At 39.8% G+C, this 19,572-nt stretch overlaps 1 protein-coding gene across 2 annotated transcripts; it reads right to left on the minus strand.

Moving 5' to 3' along the window:
- Positions 1–1,959: 1,959 nt before the first annotated feature.
- On the minus strand, positions 1,960–17,811 carry NKRF (NFKB repressing factor). 2 transcript variants are annotated; one of them, XM_019717043.2, is made up of 3 exons: positions 17,116–17,811; positions 5,969–6,099; positions 1,960–4,922 (listed from the first exon to the last, which is right to left on the minus strand). In XM_019717043.2, exons 1-3 carry the CDS (start codon positions 17,379–17,381, stop codon positions 2,965–2,967), a joined length of 2,355 nt encoding a protein of 784 aa, XP_019572602.2. In that variant the 5' UTR covers positions 17,382–17,811; the 3' UTR covers positions 1,960–2,964. The 2 variants fall into 2 exon arrangements, with proteins under 2 accessions (XP_019572602.2, XP_074180043.1); XM_074323942.1 differs by lacking the exon at positions 17,116–17,811 and adding an exon at positions 10,549–10,598.
- Positions 17,812–19,572: the final 1,761 nt, after the last annotated feature.

Below are 19,572 nucleotides of genomic sequence, written 5' to 3' on the forward strand. Positions count from 1 at the left end.
GAAAAAGTTAAGGTGAGATTGGGAATGTGCAGACATATTTATTTTATGCACCTCCTGAGAAACACTTCCTGATCTCTTTCATGGGAGAATCTTTTTAAAACCTTTCAACAGTCAACAAGCTGACTTCCCAAAGCGCCATACCCGCGATAAAAGATACCAGAAACCATTCATTTGAACATTTAATGGTCATCTGCCTTTTTTTCTTTACATTTTTTTAAACAAGTGTCACAGGCTGCCTGCATATAATAACAACAATAATTATATAGTTAAAACAGATTTGTGAGGTCCCTTTTCAAATGGCAGTCAGATCTGAACTTAACTCTTATAATTCTGTACCTGCTGATGTGGGAAGGGGTATGATGAAGAACAGAAGTTCTAATTAGTCCTTTATTTAGGACCCATCTCATCTCCAGTTTCAGAGGTTACTTATAGCCAACTCCACTGTATAATACAAAAAGAAGAATCCCAACAGAATGCATGACCTTGCCATTCATTTTGCAAAGGGGAGGAAAAAAATCTAAGATCTGTGAGACTCAATGCTATAACTGAAAGCAGTTAGTTTCTCAGTATATTTAAGTAACTCAAAACTTGAAATTGCTCATGTACCTGTACGTGTATCTGGGTTAAAAAATGACTATTTCAAAGAAATGGAATGAACGGGAACCAATAGGGGACAAAATAGAACAGCAAGGTTGTCAGCAGCTCATTCTTGCCAAACACATTTCTCCACACATTTTATTCTCAAGCCCAGTTAAGTGACTTCACCCTATTTCCATGTCAATACCAAAGCCAATCTAAGAAGTTGGAAAATCTGGACCCTCGAATCCAGAAAATATATTCTTGGCCCAATTATTTGGGAGCCTTAACTATAACTACATTAATATTCTGTTTTGTTGAACTTACCTAAATAAACCAGATTTGTATGTAACATTTCCCTCCCCCCCAAAAAAAACCCCATCATTTTGGAAAGAGGAAAGAAATGTAAAGAGAAAAATGAGTTTTCATACCTCCTAATACCCCTTAAAGCCACTTTTACTCAAGAGAATTGAAGGCTGACTTTTCTAACTCACTAATTGAACCATAGTTTCTCAAGGTTGGCATGAGCCTTGTAGATAAAAAAATAAAACTTCCTATAAAATCTATAAACATTTTAGCTTAGTACCCTTTGGCATTGTTAAAATATTAAGTGCCAAGTAAAATGCACACCTCACTTCTCCTCCTAACATTAGAAAAAGCCATACACTGTAGGAAGAGTTAATGGAAAGCAAATACCACATATGTGTTAATCAGTGTAGGTGAAAGTTACAGAAATCCAGGTATAATCCCTTTATAAAAGGTTAATCCCTTTATAATTTTAAAATGTTGATTTATCTACAATGGACAGCTTCTTAATGTAAAATATTAAAAAGAGGGGAAAGGAGGAGTGGCCGGTTAGCTCAGTTGCTTACAGCATGGTGCTAATAACACCAAGTTTGACGGTTTGATCCCCACATGGGCCACTATGAGCTGCATCCTCCTTAAAAAAAAAGAGGGGAAAGGAAATTACTGTTTACTGTGGGCCAATTACATGTTAAGTGTGGTGCTAAATGTTTTAAGACACTGTAAACAACCTAATTGTTTTAGATATCATTTCATTAGAGGTGTTTACCTATCAGTATTAATATCTCTGAAAAAATATTCATCTCTGAATATTAACTGTGAATATTAGTACTTCATTTATCTGAGACACAAAAACAAAATCACATAAAATTAAACAGCCTAAGATTTAGTTGCAGCCAGCATACTGGTCCATAGGGAAAACGTGATGGGTGACTGATTAACTGTTCCTATTTGCTAAGTCATTAAGTTCATCCACTTGTGCTCTAGTGTTGAAAATATTTTGTGCAAACACCACTTCCCCTCTCCAAAGACCCAAAGTGTTGCTACTAGGCTGCTGTCTAGAAATAAGCACACCAACACTTTGATCAACTCGGCTCCTTTTTATTCAGGAAGCGCACATTCTTTTTATACACTTCTTTTTTTACATTCCAGAAATAAGCGAAAATAGCCATTTTAAATATGTTATAAAGTTGGCTTTTGGAGCTTAATAAGCTTTTTGAGAGAGGTACCAGCCAACTGATCTTTTCATCAAAGCACCAATGTATCTTCAGTCTTTTACCAAGTTCTACCACAGCTGTGGCCACCGCCTTGGATGTGCTGTACATCCAAACTGCGTGAAAGCTGTAACGGAGAGTTGCTGTGAGTCTCTCTGCAAGGCACCAAGAACAAACAGTTCCAGCTTCCTATCTTCAGATTAAATCAAAGTTTCTGAAATTTTTCAAGTGCTCTCTCAAGTAGTGCTCTCTCAGCATGAAGACTAGAATTTGTTAAAACTGATATATCACAAGGTAACCACTTCCAATATTCTGAAAACCACATGGTAGAAGTTATAAATAAATGGACACTAAAATTACTTTAAGAAAGTTTTACATCATTTAGTCGGTAAGGACATTTACATGTACAGCACAATTTACTGTTAAACATTCTATAACTGGCTTCACACAAAGATGAAAATAGATAATACAAAATGATCTGACACTGTAAGTCTGGAATTAAGACTAGTTTTATTGTAGTCAATATTAACTTTACATATTGTTGCAGAGCGCTGTGCGATGCCTTTTAAAATGGGAATTTCTTTTTCAGGGTGAATTTCCATTTGGATATGTGTTCTTGCTTTGTACAAACTACTAAAATCCGAGGGATACAGCAATATCAAAGACACAAACAGTAACTGCACAATATCGTCTGATTAAACTAATACAAGTGGACAGAATTTTTCAGGTCCCAATATCTACTAAAGCACTATATGAAATGAACAAGGTGGAACATCTTAAGAATGAATATACTCTGCAACCAGAACATGTAGTATTTCTTTAATTAACAAATCTACCTCATTAGGCATTTATAAAATAAATTAGTAAGTTCTCAATTTGCTTGAGGCATCACAAGCTCATAATGCCCCACTTGGCCTTCCTGTTTGAGCTGATCTAATAGGTCTTCCTTCCGTCTTTTTCTACCTACCACCAGGTACCTATCATGGCCTACCCCATGAGACTTACTCTTAAGCCCATACTTCTGGGCAATCTGATGTATTTGCTTCCGCTCGTCATTGGTCAGCTCTGTAGAGAAAGTCAAATCCGTGTGGCTCTCAGAGCGGGCGTAGTTTCTGATGATCTGTTCGATGTCTCTCTTGGCAATTTTATTTACCCTCTCTACATCAAGACCAAGCCCTTCCCGCTTATGCTGCTCTTTGACAGAGATTGGCTCCCGAATGCCCTCGCCAGATTTACCTAAACCACCACCCGTCCAACCCATCTTTCTCAGCAGCTGATTTCCTATGTTATCTTCTTTGATTTGTTGTTTGTAAGCCTCCTCTGCCGAGCGACCCTGAATTTCATTTCTTGAAATCACATCTTCAATAGTTCCTTTCTTCAAGTTGTTAATGACAGTTGGCTGGGTCTTTTTGAGGGTTTTCACAGCTTCCCCAGCAGCTTCATATTTGACAGTTTTCTTCACCCCAACTGCTTCTGCAATTACTTCACTCTCTAGAATCACCTTGCATTTCCATCGGAGGCCTGTCATTCTTTCATACACATATTCAACTGTCATTCGGTTAAACTGAGCTGTGTCATTGAGCGTGCACACAGGATTTGAAGAATTTTCATAAACTACAAGATCCTTTATATCTTTTTTTTTGCCAGATCCCCTGGGTGAAGAGCCTGTTTGGCATTGTGAACTTTTGACAGATGGGTAAGTGGGTTGTGTTTTTTGAAGGATTTTCAAAGCCTCATCAGCAGCTGCATGTTTACTTGTTTTTTTCGTTCCATAACCTTCAGCTAAGCAATGATCTTGCAAAAACACTCGACAACGCCATGTGCGATTTGGCATCATCTCATATTTGTATTCAACTGACATTTTGTTGTATGAGGCAGAATTGTTAAGGATACCAATTGCATCGTTTGCATTTTCTGTAAGCACGAAATTAGTCCAGTGTTTGGCAGAAGCATTAAAAATTGGCTGCCCAGAAGCATCTTTAGCCAGTACCACCAGCTCTTCTGGTGGTTTCAGAGCTGGAGGAAATTCATACAAAGGCATGCCAATTTGACACACCACAAGGTCCTCTCCAATTGTGTGCTTGAATTTCCGTCGGACAACCCTAACTTCAATACGTTTCTGCAAGAGTTTTACAGCCAGCTCAGTAGCTCGATCCCTGGACCCATTCTTGCTGCCAGCATAACCTGTAGTTAAGTAAATATTTTGGCATCTAACTTCACAAGCGTAACCATCAGTTAGAAGTTTTTTATTTTTGGGGATGTCAGCAGGAGGAATTTCTTTCAAAGGAGCATATATATACTCAGGATTTGTCTTACATGCCTGAATACAACGAGTTAACATGTACGTATAATTAATTTTATCAGATCCAGAAGTCATCTCTGGATTAGAAAGGTTGTTCCAGATAGTTGCTGTTAATTTTTCAATAAAATACTGCTTCTCGGCTACCACTGACTCAGGAAATGTCTGTGATGGTAGAGGCTCAGTTGCTGACTGAGAGTTTGCCTGCTGTGATATGCTGCTTAGGGCAGGGTTCCCACTGTCAAAATACATGTTGGCTGTTACAGGCTGGTCTTTTGTGAAAATAAATCCTGATGAATCACAATACTGAGAATTCCCATCTTGTATACTGAAAGAGTCTTGAGTATAATCTTGGTAGATATCTCTTGGCATGCTGGCAAAATGTGTTTGTTCATTTACCTCTTTTGTTTGAGGGCCATAAGGATCTTCCTGTCTTTCATCTTTTGAACTACTAGCTACAAAATGCACAGGCTCAAAACGAGGTCTCGCATGGAATTTGGAACCGGCTTGCTTTTTAGGAGGATTTTGACCTATAGAATGAGTGAAATTTACAATTCATTAAAATGGGAATATTTCAAAAGAACCAAGCAGGAAAATAGTACCAACCACATTATTTGTAAACTGCATTGTTGGTACAAGATACTTCCCATCACAAAACTTCAGGCCATTTAGGTAAAGGAACTTAAATATCAATGTAAGATTCCAGCATAAGGAGGGATGCTTCCCGTCCTTCCACATGTAAAGGAAGAGACGATAGAAAATACGCGGTTGAATCAGGTATGCCGGTTACCACCATGCATGAATGGTAGATGCTTCTGCATCTAATAAGTTAAAGCACAGGTGAAGTATACCAAGTAAGAGGTTGTTCCAGTACAATCTCATATGACCTGTGCTGAAAAGCTCCCTTCTTAAGGATCACAAATGGAACAGACAGTTTTAATCCAATAGAGATGGTGACCAGAGGCATTTACAAAGTATTTCTCTTTTCTATCAGAGGTGAGTGACTCTGTGATGGTGCTTTACACAGTTGTGACTAAAAATCAAATAAAAATAATTATCAAAAGATCCCAAAGATTTTCAACTTCAAAATCTTAGTTCTGACCTCTTCTGCACAAAAGGGGGTTTGCTATGTTTTATTTCTAGAACAAACAACAGCTGGAAACTAATGATTTATGGGGGATATCAAATTTAGAGCTATGGAAGAACTCTCTGCCGAGGCTATACCAGACACTAGAGCTTCCTCTCCACAACATTATTCAGTAGAAAGCTGTCCATCTTGGACCCACCCAAGAGGATTTAGTTACTAAGATGCTCAAATGATCAGAGTTTTTTCTATTTAGAGGGAGGTTCCATGACATGGACTTCAAGGAGAGCATTATAATGTGTTTATTCTTAGTTTTCAGTTCTATTTAACATCCTCAGAAACAAAACTGTACATAACTAAAAGCTAAAACTCTTCTACATTTGTGTAAGATCCAATGTTACCAATGTTATTTAAATCATATACCACACTTATCATTTAAAAAAAGCCACATTGTTTCTTCAAATCCCACCTTCCAGAAACAAATATACTCACCATCACATGTTGAGAGGTGACGTTTTTGACCTTTGGAAGGTTTGGACAGCATCAGATCATATGAAGGCATCTCCCCAATATCAATACCTTCAGCCATTTGGAGAATTTTTTCCATCAAGCGTGGGCTGTACCTATTTAAATTAATATAATCTACAGTTAAAACAGATAAGAATATAGTTTTTTTAAAAAAGCTTCTAAGTAAGCCAATCTTATAGTTGTTCCCATGGGATTTTATCAACAGAGTATCTTAGCTATAAAACCGAAGAATCTGATCTAAAATACTTACCTATCAAATGAGTAATTATGTTACCATCATTACTAGACATACAAACACAAAATCAACAAAATTTAAGTGAAGACCTTATTTTTAAGTTTGAGCTGAAAGTATCCACATAAACTCATGATTTATTTTCCTCTATCATATATGTATAGTATATGTAAATAATTGTATTGATATACTTATAAAAGTATTAAGAGGGCTACTGGGTTCTTAACATCCAGATTGTTGTCTCTACCATTTCCCATGAAAAACAATCAGTGTCTTTAGAGAAATGGCTGATTCCAAATTTGGGGCAAAAAATGTATAAGATGAACCTGTAAGATATTCTTGTGCCTGGAAACAAGGAAGCTGTCAAAGACTTCAGTAGTTGTGTCAAATGTATCAATAAGAACAATAACCACAGTAGACTGAGACACATCAAATATGTTAAAAATCCATTAGTTCATAATGATACTTATAAACTCATTATCAGTCACCTTTGGAAGATGGTAGGGAATCAAGTCATTATTCTAAAAACAGGTAATATAAAAGGAAGAAAGCAAGTTATTTATCTGACATTTTCCGGTACAAATTATACCTCAGAGCAAATAAAGAGTTGACAAAGAAAATGTCTTTTACAGAAACAGCCCAGTTAATAAGTGAAGGAATGATAGAATATTACCATTTGGCAACCCATAATGCAATAATAAATGATCATAAATGGCTGCTAAGCCTGTTAGGTGAAAAGTTGATGGGGAAGAACCCAGAAATAGACCCATACAAACATGCTCAAATGATTGTTTACAAAGCTGGAAAAGCAATTCAATGGAGGAAGGACAGCCTCTTTGACAAGTGGTGCTGGAGCAAGTGGGCATCCATAGGCAACAAACAAACACTTCAAACTAAACCTCACACCTTATACAAAAAATAATTCAAAATGTATCATGGACCTACATGCAAAATGTAAAACTATAATACTTTTTATGAAAAAAACAGGAGAAAATCTTCAGGATCTAGAGCTAGGCAAACAGTTTTTTGTTTTTGTTTTTTGTTTTTTTAAAGGAGGGCGCAGCTCACAGTGGCCCATGTGGGGATCCAACCGGCAACCTGGGTGTTATTAGCACCACGCTCTAACCAACTGAGCTAACCGGCCACCTGGCAAACAGTTCTTAATACTCGACACCAAAAGCATGATCCATAAAAGGAAAAAGTCATTAAATGGACTTCATAAAAATAAAACTTTTGCTCCCAGATGACCCTGTGAAGAGGATGAAAAGAAGCCACAAACAGGGAGAAATGTTTGCAAACCACACACTTGACAAAAAACTACTATCTAGTATAAAGGCCTCTCAAAAAGCAACAGTAAAAAAAATATATATATATACATTAAAAAAACAAACAAAAGACATGAATAGAACATTTCACCAAACAGGAATTACAGATCGCAAATCAGCACATGAAAAGATGTTCTGTCAATCTAGCTAACACCAGAGAAATTCAACTTAAAGCCACAATGAGATATTACACTATCTACCTACCACAATGGCTAAAGTAAAAAAATAGTGACAGCACCAAATGATGGGAAGAATGCAGAGAAACTGGATCATTAATACATTGCTGGTGGGAATGTAAAATAGTACGGCTACTTTGAAAAACAACTTGGGAGCTTCTTATAAAATTAAACATGCAATTACCATACGATCTACCAATTGCACTTTTGGGCATTTAGCTCAGAGAAATGAAAAGTTATGTTCATGCAAAAATCTGTACACAAATGTTCATAGCAGCTTTATTTGTAATAGTCAAAAACATTGTGCAATCAAGGGATTTCCAGTCAAGAAGGCACAGTAGGTAAATGCTGTGCTTTTATCCTCTCATGACCACATCAAAATTACAACCTAACTACAGAACGACCATCATTGAGAATCACCTGAAATCTAGCTGGACAGAAATCCTGTAACTAAGGATAGAAAAAAGAAGCCATGTTGAGACTGGTAGTTGGGGTAGAGATGCAGAACGGGCTGGTTCCACATGCTCATGTGGCAGTTAAAAATCGGGAGGGATATCTTGGATGTGGAGGTTCCCTCTAAGGAGCAATGGGTCTCAGCCCCACATCAATCAGGCACCCCAGCACAGGTTTCAAGTGCCAGGGAGAAAAGTCCCCTTAACTTCTGGCTGCAAAAACCAGTAAAGATTGTGGCTAAGTAAGACGGAGGGCTGCTGGAGCCCCAGACATTCCTCTTAAAGAGCCTGTGCATGGATTTACTCACTGATAGACTCACTCTCTCTGACCTCCAGCACTGGGAAGCAGCTTGAATGGTGCTAGGGACAACTGAATTGTATGGATTCAGGCAAGGGCTGGAGGGGCAGCTTTCTTCTAGACAGAAGTGCTGGCAGAAGCCACTGTTTCTTTGTTGAGCCCTCACCCCTCCTAGCATGTAGTCATTGCTGAGTCTCTGTCAGTCTAGCTAACACTATTCACCTTGCCCTGGTGATTCCGAGACCCCACCACACCCACACCTGCGGGCCCACCCAAGCCGCTTACAGTGGCTTTTCCATCCAGTCTGTTTCGGCTCATTCTGCAGGCTTTCCTAAAATCTGTCAAATGTTCACAAACTCCAAACAAGAAGCATCAGGTTTCAGAGTGCCCCATACCTCTTGCTAAGCAGCCCCAAGCCCGGCCCTAGCAGCAGCTGGCCTCAGTTTGGAGCTTAGCCTCTACCAGGCACCTCCAAGCCCAGCATGGCCTGTGGCAGGTCCCCTTCCAAGAGGCCCCCAAGCTGGCACACCCAGCAGCTGGCATGGCATTGGACAAGCTAAAGCACCATGAGGTCACCTCCATAGATGACACACTCAAAGGGCAGACTGGGCAGACACCAGAGCCCTGCTAAAGGAAATCTTGCTCTGTAGGGTCACCCCCTGCACAACGGCTCCTCCACTGTAGTCACAGCCAGTCTTCACAACCAATGAGCCCAAGGGTCAATCTGACATCCAAACCGGAACCAAGGCTCAACTACAACAGAAGGGCACACACAACCCACACAAGGGACACACCTGCAGCACCTGGCTCAGGTGACCACAGAGACTATACAAGACACCTACTACATAAGGCCACTCTACTAAGACCAGGAGACATAGCACCCCTACCTAATGCATAGAAACAAACACAGGGAAGTGGCCAAAATGGGGAAAATGAGAAACATGTCCCAAATGAATGAACAGAATAAAGCTTCAAAAAAGAACTAAACAAAATGGAGATAAGCAATCTATCAGATGCAAAGTTCAAAATACTGGTTATAAGGATGCTCAATGATCTCTGGGAGAACTTCAACAAAGAGATAGGAAACATAAAACAAAGAACCAGTCAAAAATGAAGAATACAATAACTGAAATGAAGAATACATTAGAGGGGATCAACACTAGATTAGATGAAGCACAGGACTGAATCAGCAATTTGGAACATAAGGTATCAGGGAAAAAAACAATCAGAACAGCATAAATAAATAAATAAATAAATAAATAAATAATGAGGCTAGTGTAAGGGGCCTCTGGGACAACATCAACCAAATTCATATCATAGGGGTTCCAGAAGGAGAAGAGAGTGAGGAATTGAAAACCTATTTGAAGAATGACTGAAAACTTCCTTAACCCAGAAAAGAAAATAGACATACAAGCCCAGGAAGCACAGAGTTCCAAGCAAGATGAACCCAAAGAGGCCCACACCAAAACACATCATAATTAAAATGCCAAAGGTTAAAGACAAAGAATCTTAAAAGCAGCAAGAGAAAGACAGTTACTGACAAGGGAGCTCCTATAAGACTGTTAGCTGATTCAGAAACTTTGCAGGCCATAACTAACAATCGGTAATAACTAACAACGGCAACTGGACCTGGAGCTGAGCTGCGCCCTCCACAACTAAGACTGAAAGGACAACAACTTGAAGCTGAATGGCACCCTCCACAACTAAGATTGAAAGGACAACAACTTGGCTTGGAAAAAAGGCCTGGAAGTACACACTGTTCCCCAGTAAAGTCCTGTTCCCCTTCCCCAATTTAAAAATAAAAAATGAACCTTACTTTTTAGACCAGTTTCACATTCACAGCAAAATTGAATGGAAAATACAGAGACCCACACCAAGACACATAATTAAAATGTCAAATGTTAAAAGCTGAAAGATAAAAACAACTTGTTATGTACAGGGGAACCCCCATCAGCAGATTTTTCATCAGACACTTTGCAGGCCAAAAGAAAATGGCATGATATAGTCAAAGTGCTGAAAGAAAAAAAAAAAACTTTTGGAAGCAATGGATATGTTTATTACCTTGATTGTGGCGATGGTATCACAGGTATATGCATATGTCCAAACTCATCAAATTGTACAAATATGTGCAGTTTTGTGTGTATCAATTATACTTCAATAAAGTTTTCTTAAAGAAAAAAAAAAAAAAACAACCCTGCAATCAGCTCAAATGTCCTTCAACAGGTGAGTGGTTAAACTCTAGTATAAACACACCATGGAACACTACTCAGCAAGGAAAAGGAATAAACTATTGACACATGCAATATTGTGTATGAGTGAGAGGGAAATGGACATGGTTATAAAATGTGAGGGATCCTTATGATATTGGAACTGTTCAATCTTGACTGTGGTAGTGGATACACAAACCTATACATGTAATAAAATTTTATAGAATATACATACACGAGTACTTTTAAAACTGGGGGAATCTGAGTAAAATCAGTGGATTATAACAATGTCATTATCCTGGTTATGATATTATACAATAATTTTGCAAAATGTTACCAAAATTTTGAAAACTGGATAAAGAATACAAGGCATGTCTTGGTACTGTGTTTCCCCGAAAATAAGACCTACCCCGAAAATAAGCCCCAGATAAGATTGTCAGCCAGTCGGATGCATTTAGTACGTTATGACGATGTTCCAGAAGATGATGACATGTATTTGAATAACTACATTTATTTGAATAAATGTAGATTGTTGCACATGAAAAAATAAGACATCCCCTGAAAATATGCCCTAATGCATCTTTTGGAGCAAAAATTAATGTTAAGACCCGGTCTTATTTTCGGGGAAACACGGTATCATTTCATACAACTGCACGTGAATCTACAATTGTCTCAATAAAAATTTCAATTAAAAAAAGTTGACAGGGAACTTTATAATCTTCATAACACTAAAAATCAAACAAGCAGACATGTGCCCCCTGATGTGATATGACAGGACATACAAAGAACTATCTATAAAGTGTTCTTGCCCAGCAAATAACTGAACTTGAACCTAATCAAGCCCTTAACTCCCAGAAACATATTAAATAACACCACAAGAATATAACCAGCCAAATCCAGAATAAAGGAAACGCTATGTGAAAACCCAATTTCTTCATTGATTATGAGGTGTGATCAAACAATACGGTGAATGTTTAAACTTTAAAAAAATATTACAGTAAAAGACACATTGCCATTAATCCCCTTCAAAATACACCCCCTCACTTTGAACATACTTATCCCATCGTCCTTGCCACTTTCCGAAGCAGTTCTGGAAGTCCTCTGTCGTAGCTTTAGTTGTGCTGTCCTGGCTACCTCAATGTCCTGAATCAATTCAAAATGTTTACCTTTCATGGTCACTTTGACTTTGGGGAAGAGCCAGAAGTTGCACAGTGCCAGATCTGGTGAATAAGGCAGATGAGGACACATCGTAATATTTTTATTTGACAGAAATTACCGTATACCAGAAGCATTGTATGACATGGAGCATTGTCATGATGGAGGATGATTTACAGAACACTTTAAAACACACCGTCTCTCAACCGTAGCTCACACCTGACTGACTGCACCGAACAAGTTGAAACTTGTCACACACCATTACTAAAGGTTGACACGCCGCTTCCCGTATTGAAGATCCCTGCCTTTCCGTTAGATGGCATTCGGCAGCTGCATTCACCATATTCTGTGATCACAACAGAAAGCCTCCAGGTCACACATATCACTTCCGGTACAGCAATTTCTGTTAAACGAAAACATTATTGTGTGTCCTCATCCACCTGGCACCATGTGACTTCTGGCTCTTCCCAAAGTAAAAATGACCAAGAAAGGTAAACATTTTGAATTGATTCAGGACACTGAGGTAGCCAGGACAGTGCAACTAAAGACACTCACAAAAGAAGACTTCCAGAACTGCTTCAGAAAGTGGCAAGAACAATGGGATAAATGTGTTCGAAGCAAGTTGGAATATTTTGAGGGGGATCAATGGCAATGTGTCTTTTACTCTAATATATTTTTTTAAAATTTAAACATTCACAGTATTTTTCGGTCACACCTCATAAGTAACACCTCATGTGTAGACCTTGTTTGGATCATGAGTCAAACACTCCAATCACAAAAAGATATTTTGAGGCAAATGGAGAAAACTGAACATGGACTAGGCATTAGATGATTTTAACAAATTATTTTTAATTTTAAGGGTGAATAAACGTATTATGACTCTTCTGATCTGGTACAGATATATACTGAAGTATTCGCAGGGGGAATCATGTCAAGGTCTTCTTTAATATACTCCAGACTACCTCCCACAAAAAAAACTGTCAGCAAAAACAGATGTTGCTGGATGGCATGACCAACTGTAGATAATAGTGAAGTTGAGTGATGGGTCCATGGGCGTTTCATTAAACTCTTCTACTTAGGTATGTGCTTGATTTTTCCATAATAAAAAGCTTTAAAACACAGTTTTTAAAAAGGGCTCCTTAAAAAGTAGATTGGCTGCTTGACAAAATATCATTTTACTACAGAGAAACAAAAACATGAGCTCAAGTGAAGTTTTTGTTATCATGGGGATCTACTCACCCTTCCTATCTTCAGAGCCTTTCCCGGCCTATGACCCAAAAAGAGACTCCTTATGGTATTTAGGAGGAAAGTTATGAAAAATGAGTAACTATCACACCTTTACATGAATAGATTCTGAACTTGAAAAGGAAACATTTTCCATTTTCAGCACAATAGGTTCCACACCCATCAGGTGTCTTTCCTTGCAAAGCAGAGAAGATATGGTGGCCTTCATTTCACAGGTTACCAGAAACTAGCCCAGTTATAACCTGCACTTCAAACTGATACTGCTCTTGCTGCTGCTAACACCAGTATTTAAATGCCAGTTAATTTTATTTTCATTTTCTCTTATCCAAACATCAGAAAGCATAGCCTAAAACGTTTCTCTCTCTCTCTCTCTCTCTCTCTCTCTCTCTATATATATATATATATATATATATATATATATATATATATATATATATATATGTATCACTTCCATACAGATCTGGGAGTCCAATTTCCAAGGTATGAGATGAAAACAAGAGATTATGAAAATGAAATGGAAGTCTACAAGTCATAAACTGGTAATGCCACTTTTGTTACCAAAATTGGTACTATAACCAAGCCATTCACCTTGCAATGTAGTCAAAGTTCTCCAGAACTTTAATTACAGCCTGATTCCATATAGGGTATAAAACTGTAAATGGCATGTATGTCATAATCCATTGTGCATGAATGATGCATTTGGGGCTCATTCCATTCACACTCACTTTTCTCTCAGGTTTCTTCCAGCATTAGTAATGATTATACGTACTTACTGTTCCCTATCCATTACATCTGCCACAAAATTAAGCATCACCCATAGGCTACAAAAATAAGCCTTAGCATAGGTTGCCAGCCCAGTCAGCTTGTCAGTCCTTTATTAGGAAGTTGGAATACTGAAGAAGCCCAACCAGCTCAAACAATAATTGAAAAGACCATATAGTGCCTAACATCTAACTATTCTAAGAACAATGCAAATATCAGTCTAAAGACTTTGATAAGATAACTAGGATTTCGTTCCCATTTCTAAAATTCTCCAGAGAGTAGTTATCCAGAGATAAAGAAGTGGTTCCACAAATTTGAAATGAGCCAAGACAGTAAAGCTTTCATTACTCAGTTTTCCAGAGTGTATTTTTTATAGTGGATTTAAAAGTAACACCTTTACTCCAGAAGTTTCAGAGACTCCACCAAGAAAAGCACCTACAAACCCAACCACTGATAACTTCACTAACATTTTGGGGTTTATGTTTTATTCCTTTTTCTAAGTTTTCCATACTACTGCCTCCCCCTCAGTCACTATCAGATCTGGTGGGATTTTTTTTGCTCTGAATTTACTATATCATAAGCATTTTCCCCCATGTCACTACCCTATGAGATTTGATGGCTATATAGTATTCTATCTTTGGAGGGACCATGATGTAAAGTATCATTAAAGCAAGTCTAATATAGTAATTTAAAGATGCATGCATATTATATATTTGAGTCTGTTAGTTTACCCATTTAGTTGTAAATGCTTAAAAAAAAAAAAAAAAAAGAAAAACAAAACAAACAAAAAAAAAAAACTCCTGGAGATCTTTAGGGTTTTCAAAGGCAGCTTATTATGAACCAAACTTTTGGGAATCAGGATGGTATCCAAGTGTCCCACCATGCCTAGCACATAAAAAGATGATTTCTAATAGACAAAGACATCTGACTTCATGAATATTGCATTCTTGAACAAAGACAGGTACACATAGGTACATACTTATGATACACAATGGCACCTACATTTAATGAATATTTAGTAATAGATGCTTTCAACAAAATTTTAAATATATTAAACTGGGTCTACTAGGTTCAAATAAAAAAGCTAAGGTTTGAAAACTCAGCAAAGATTAGGATTTCCAAGTATAAAATTGTTTATTCAAAACTATTCATAAGACTCCAAACATCATACGTGAATCTAACACACAACCAGATTACTGATAAATATTTTGAAAGCTCTCACTCACACTTCATTGTGACTGATGCCCTCTACTTCCTATGTGAAAAGTTAGTTTCACATCATGAGCCCACTGGCATCTGCCTTCCAAACACTAATATCACATCAACAAGGAAGAGAAGAGACAAATAAGGTGGCAAAGCCCTGGATGCTTGAGCTTTTTAACACTGACTACCATTGGCCTGGTTTGTGTTTTTTAATGCCCTACTTACGTATAAGGCTGCTGTTCTTGGAATGGAATCCTGAGATATAACAATAATGCGTTTTATGTCAGTTACTTGCTTTTACTTCTGGTCCATCCTTCCCAAATACAGCAGCTGTATCGCAGTGGAAAGAGCATCAGAAGACCAGGGTCCTAACCCTCACTGTGGGACCTTGGAAAAGTCACTTAACTTCTTGGCCTCCATTGATTTCGCTGTAAAAATGAGACACCACCTAATTCTCAAGGTTGTTGTATTAAGTGAAATACATAAATATTTTAAATATTTTGTACATTATAAAGCTATATCCATCCATTCACTCCACACACATTTACTGAGCAACTATTATGCAGAAGGCACTTTTCTAGGCACTGAGAATAAAGGTGTGAACAAGAAAGCAAAAACCCTTTGCCCAAAGGAGCGTACATTCTTGTGGGAAGGTTAAGATTTGTTATTATTACAAAGGATGATTAGTCTCCTCCCATGTGGTCTTTTTAAATTTTTTTTATTCAGATTCCTCATGGCCTTCTGTAATATTAAGGATATCTATGATAAAGGTACCTTTTCAACTGCAAGAACAATTGTTAAATGAAGGTTAATTAGATTTATCTGACTTGATTAATAACTGAGACTTCCCCAATTGTAACCAGTTCCTCCAGTGAAATAATCAGTATCTCTGGAGGCAGAAGTTACACTAACCCAGAGAAGATAGAAAAAAATAATTTTTTGTGATGAGAGCAAAAAAGTATCACAGTAGATGCTATGCTCAACAATTAAGGGTAGGAGTAGACAATCGTATTTTTCTGTTATCTGTTAGTCATTCCTGAAACTGAATTGGCTGAATTTGATCTGATCATTTTCCAGAATTTCTCAGCCTTCCTAATAAAATATTCACCGTGAGGAAGGAGGATCAAAAAAAGAAGCCTCTCAGTCCATCACAGGAATGATTAGTATAAGACCAATTTGGGGGTTCTGAAGGACAGAAGTCCAAGTAGTCTGTTAAAAAAAAAATGCGTTGGAACTATACTGCAGTCTCCATAGACTCCAAAGAGCTTTCAAAGAGGCCTGGTTCAAATGCGCACCAGGTTCTAGAAAAAGGGGGACGGACACACACACACAGACACACACACATGCACGCACGCGCGCGCACACACACACACACCCCTAAAACTGAGGCCAAATGTTGTTAATCCTTTTCATCACATTTAAATTGAAAAGAGGGAAATCCATTTCTATAGTAAATATATCCATTTCTTTGTTTGCGTACAGACATATTATGCGCAAATCTACAAGCAAGGCTGAGAGACCTCATACAAACCGCCTCCCAAGGAGGAGACAGTAAAATTCAGCTGGAGGGCTGCTGTTGTTTTATTTAATGGGGATGTAAAGAGAGCGAGGTCAAGAGACCAAGATTAGAACCACAGCCACTACCACCCTCCCGCCGGCCCCGCAGACCCTGGAAACCCGGACTGTAGAATATTCCCTGCAGATGCTTCATCCTTGGAAGTTCCTACGCAGGTCCGAGGTTCTGCTATCCGTCATTTCCCACGCTCTCCAGAACCATCACCACAATGACCCCCTCTCAGCAGCCGCCTTCCAAGCACAGCTTTATCTCCTTCCCTTATCCTGGAGGGGCCACTCCCTCGATCCCCGCACCCTTCTAGCTGTTCAGCCCCCTGCCACCTCACTCGGCCAACCCTCTCCCCAGGCCAACAGTGTCCTCCTGCATCTCCAAAGCTCCAGCCTCTAAGCCCTCACTCATAACCTGCCCGCGTCCCTATCCCGATCCCCATCACCTATCCCCTATCTGCGTGCCTTAACCCAACCAGCACACATTCCTCACCTGCAGCCCAGGAAAACGTGGTTGGTCCAAGCGGCAGAGAGCGCGAGGAGCTGGTCGAGGGCAGCCCCGGGATAGCTGTGCAGGTGGCGACAGATGAAACTGCGTCGCAGAGCCCACTGCCAGTCACTTTCGTGGCTATAGCGCCACTGCTCCAGCACTGGCTCGGGCGGGGGCGGCGGGAGGGGCGGCAGCGGCGGCGGCGGGAGGGGGGGCAGCGGCGGAGGCGACAGGAAGTCGCCCCCCAACAGCAGACGTCCGCCAGCCATCTTCTCCACCCCCAAGCAGGGCCCCCAGGGATGAAGCCGACTACCGACCAGGAGCGAGCGGGAACAGGGGTTGGTGGGAGGGGCGCTCTGTGGCGCGAAGACCAACTCTCAGGTTACTGGGGTGTGTGCGTAGGGGGCGACCGTTAAAGAGGAAAAGGCGCTCACGTCCCGACTCCAGGGCGCAAGCCCGCTGCACTCCTCCAACTCGTGGAGGAGCAGGAGGGTACCCGCCGCAGTCACACGCGTGCCGGGGACGCCGAGCCAAGCCCCGAGCTCCGCACTTTCAGCCACCCGCAGACACACGCACTGCGCGGGGAGGAGGGGAAAAAACACACGAGCACTCTCTGCTCCCCCTCCTCTGGGAACCAGCCTACCTACCCTCGTGCTGCCCCGAGGTTGTGAGGCCAGTTCGCATGCGCTGCGACAGTTCCCCGCCCCCCAACTTCGAAATCCCGTCGCTGAATATCGCGCGATGTACATTCTTCCCCTCCCGTGGAGTCTACCGGCCTTTGGCGTACTACAGTACATTGACAAGCGGAAGGCGGGGACTCCGGGAAAGGAATTTTGGAAGGTTCTCAGAGGTTGTGGAACATGGTTCCGTTAAGTCCCTGGAAGGCGTCGTCAGGTGATTGTTGGCAGCAACGTCTCGCGTGACGCTTTCTATGGGTTTCTGAGCGGTGCGACAGTGGGACCGTGTCCTTTGGGAGGGACTTAAGTTTGGAATGGATTTTACACTTTTTTTTTAATGTCAGTCCTCCGAAACTCCTTTTCTTCAGAGGATAGCTTGAAAAGCGTTGTTCATCATTAGCTTTGTGTTTTATTATGAAAACAGGAAAAATGAAATACTTGCAAAGAAAACCATCCACAGCGCCACTACTCAACCACTTTTATCGTACATACTCCATTCCAGTTGCAGACAAATAGAAACATCATGCTTCCACAGTTCAGATCATGATTACAAGTAATTTTATATTTCCCGTATCGATTTAAAACGTGCAAAATAATACAAAGGGGGCCCCCCAAAAAAGGCTTAAAAGCTGCACAGCAGCATATGGCGAAATCACTGTAGCCAAACGTGTTATTCTACCGGTGGATCTGTTCCTTCAATCCCTGTCTGCCGACCTGTGTTATTCAAGTAGTTAGTCAATGAGTGTCAGCAAGAATTTACACAGTGCCTACTTTGTGCTCAATATAGTAGAAAACAAAGGAAAAACAAATTACGTTTTCTGTTGTCCTTCAACTGATTGCAAGCTTGGTGGGGAGAAACAGTTCTGCATAAAATCAGTGTCCCACTGGCAACAGGACCATTGGATGAAAGTGTTTTTGCTAAAGGCTGTAGAGATTGTAGCAATGCTGAGATCAGAATCTATGTCACCTCGCTCCTCATCCACTGCTCCCTCAGCCATTTGCCATTGCATTGCCCTGTTTTGTTTAATTTTCTTCACAGCATGTATCACCTGAACTTTTCTCTAGTTTGACTACCCACCCCCCAGTCTCAGCTCCAGGAGAATGAGGAACTCATCTGTCTTGCTTTTAGCACCTGCACCTGGCTACTGTGGGCACTCCATAGATATTTGTTGAATTAAATGAATGACAGAATGAATGGAGGCTTTTTCCATTGTCCCAACCTCATGAAATTCATTTTCTTGGAGACTACATTGTAAGTTGATTTGTTATTTTACAATTGGATTTATTTCAGCCTAAGCTGCCAACCTTCATAAAAAACAGCATTGTCATCAATATACATCTTCCCCAGAAAAAGATTTGAGAAAATAAAAACTAGGTCTTCTCAGCCTGGATGAAAACTTGTTCATCGTATAGGAACAAATAATTGCAATCTGACTTTTGAACTTGGATTACAAAATGAAAGGCAATGAAACTGATGTTAGAGGCCATTTGCTCTGGAACAGCCATAACTGAATTCCATTTGCAATTCCCACTATGGAATACATAGTTTCATCCCTAGAAAGCTAAACAAAAATTTGCATGATTATCAATTACCTTATTTCCCTGGCAATCCTTCTGATCAAAAAGAATCTTTCAGCCAACCTATGCCAGCCCCTTCCCTTCTCACAAGCCACAGATGACTTCTCAGTGAGCAGGAATTGAAATCCCTAAGCAGAAATAGATTATCTGAATAATGGTTGAAGAGAGGTATAGGAGGGAGTGATGATAAAGGCAGCCATCGCAA

Source organism: Rhinolophus sinicus, chromosome X, assembly GCF_036562045.2.
Source record: "Rhinolophus sinicus isolate RSC01 chromosome X, ASM3656204v1, whole genome shotgun sequence".
Classification (NCBI taxonomy): domain Eukaryota; kingdom Metazoa; phylum Chordata; class Mammalia; order Chiroptera; family Rhinolophidae; genus Rhinolophus; species Rhinolophus sinicus.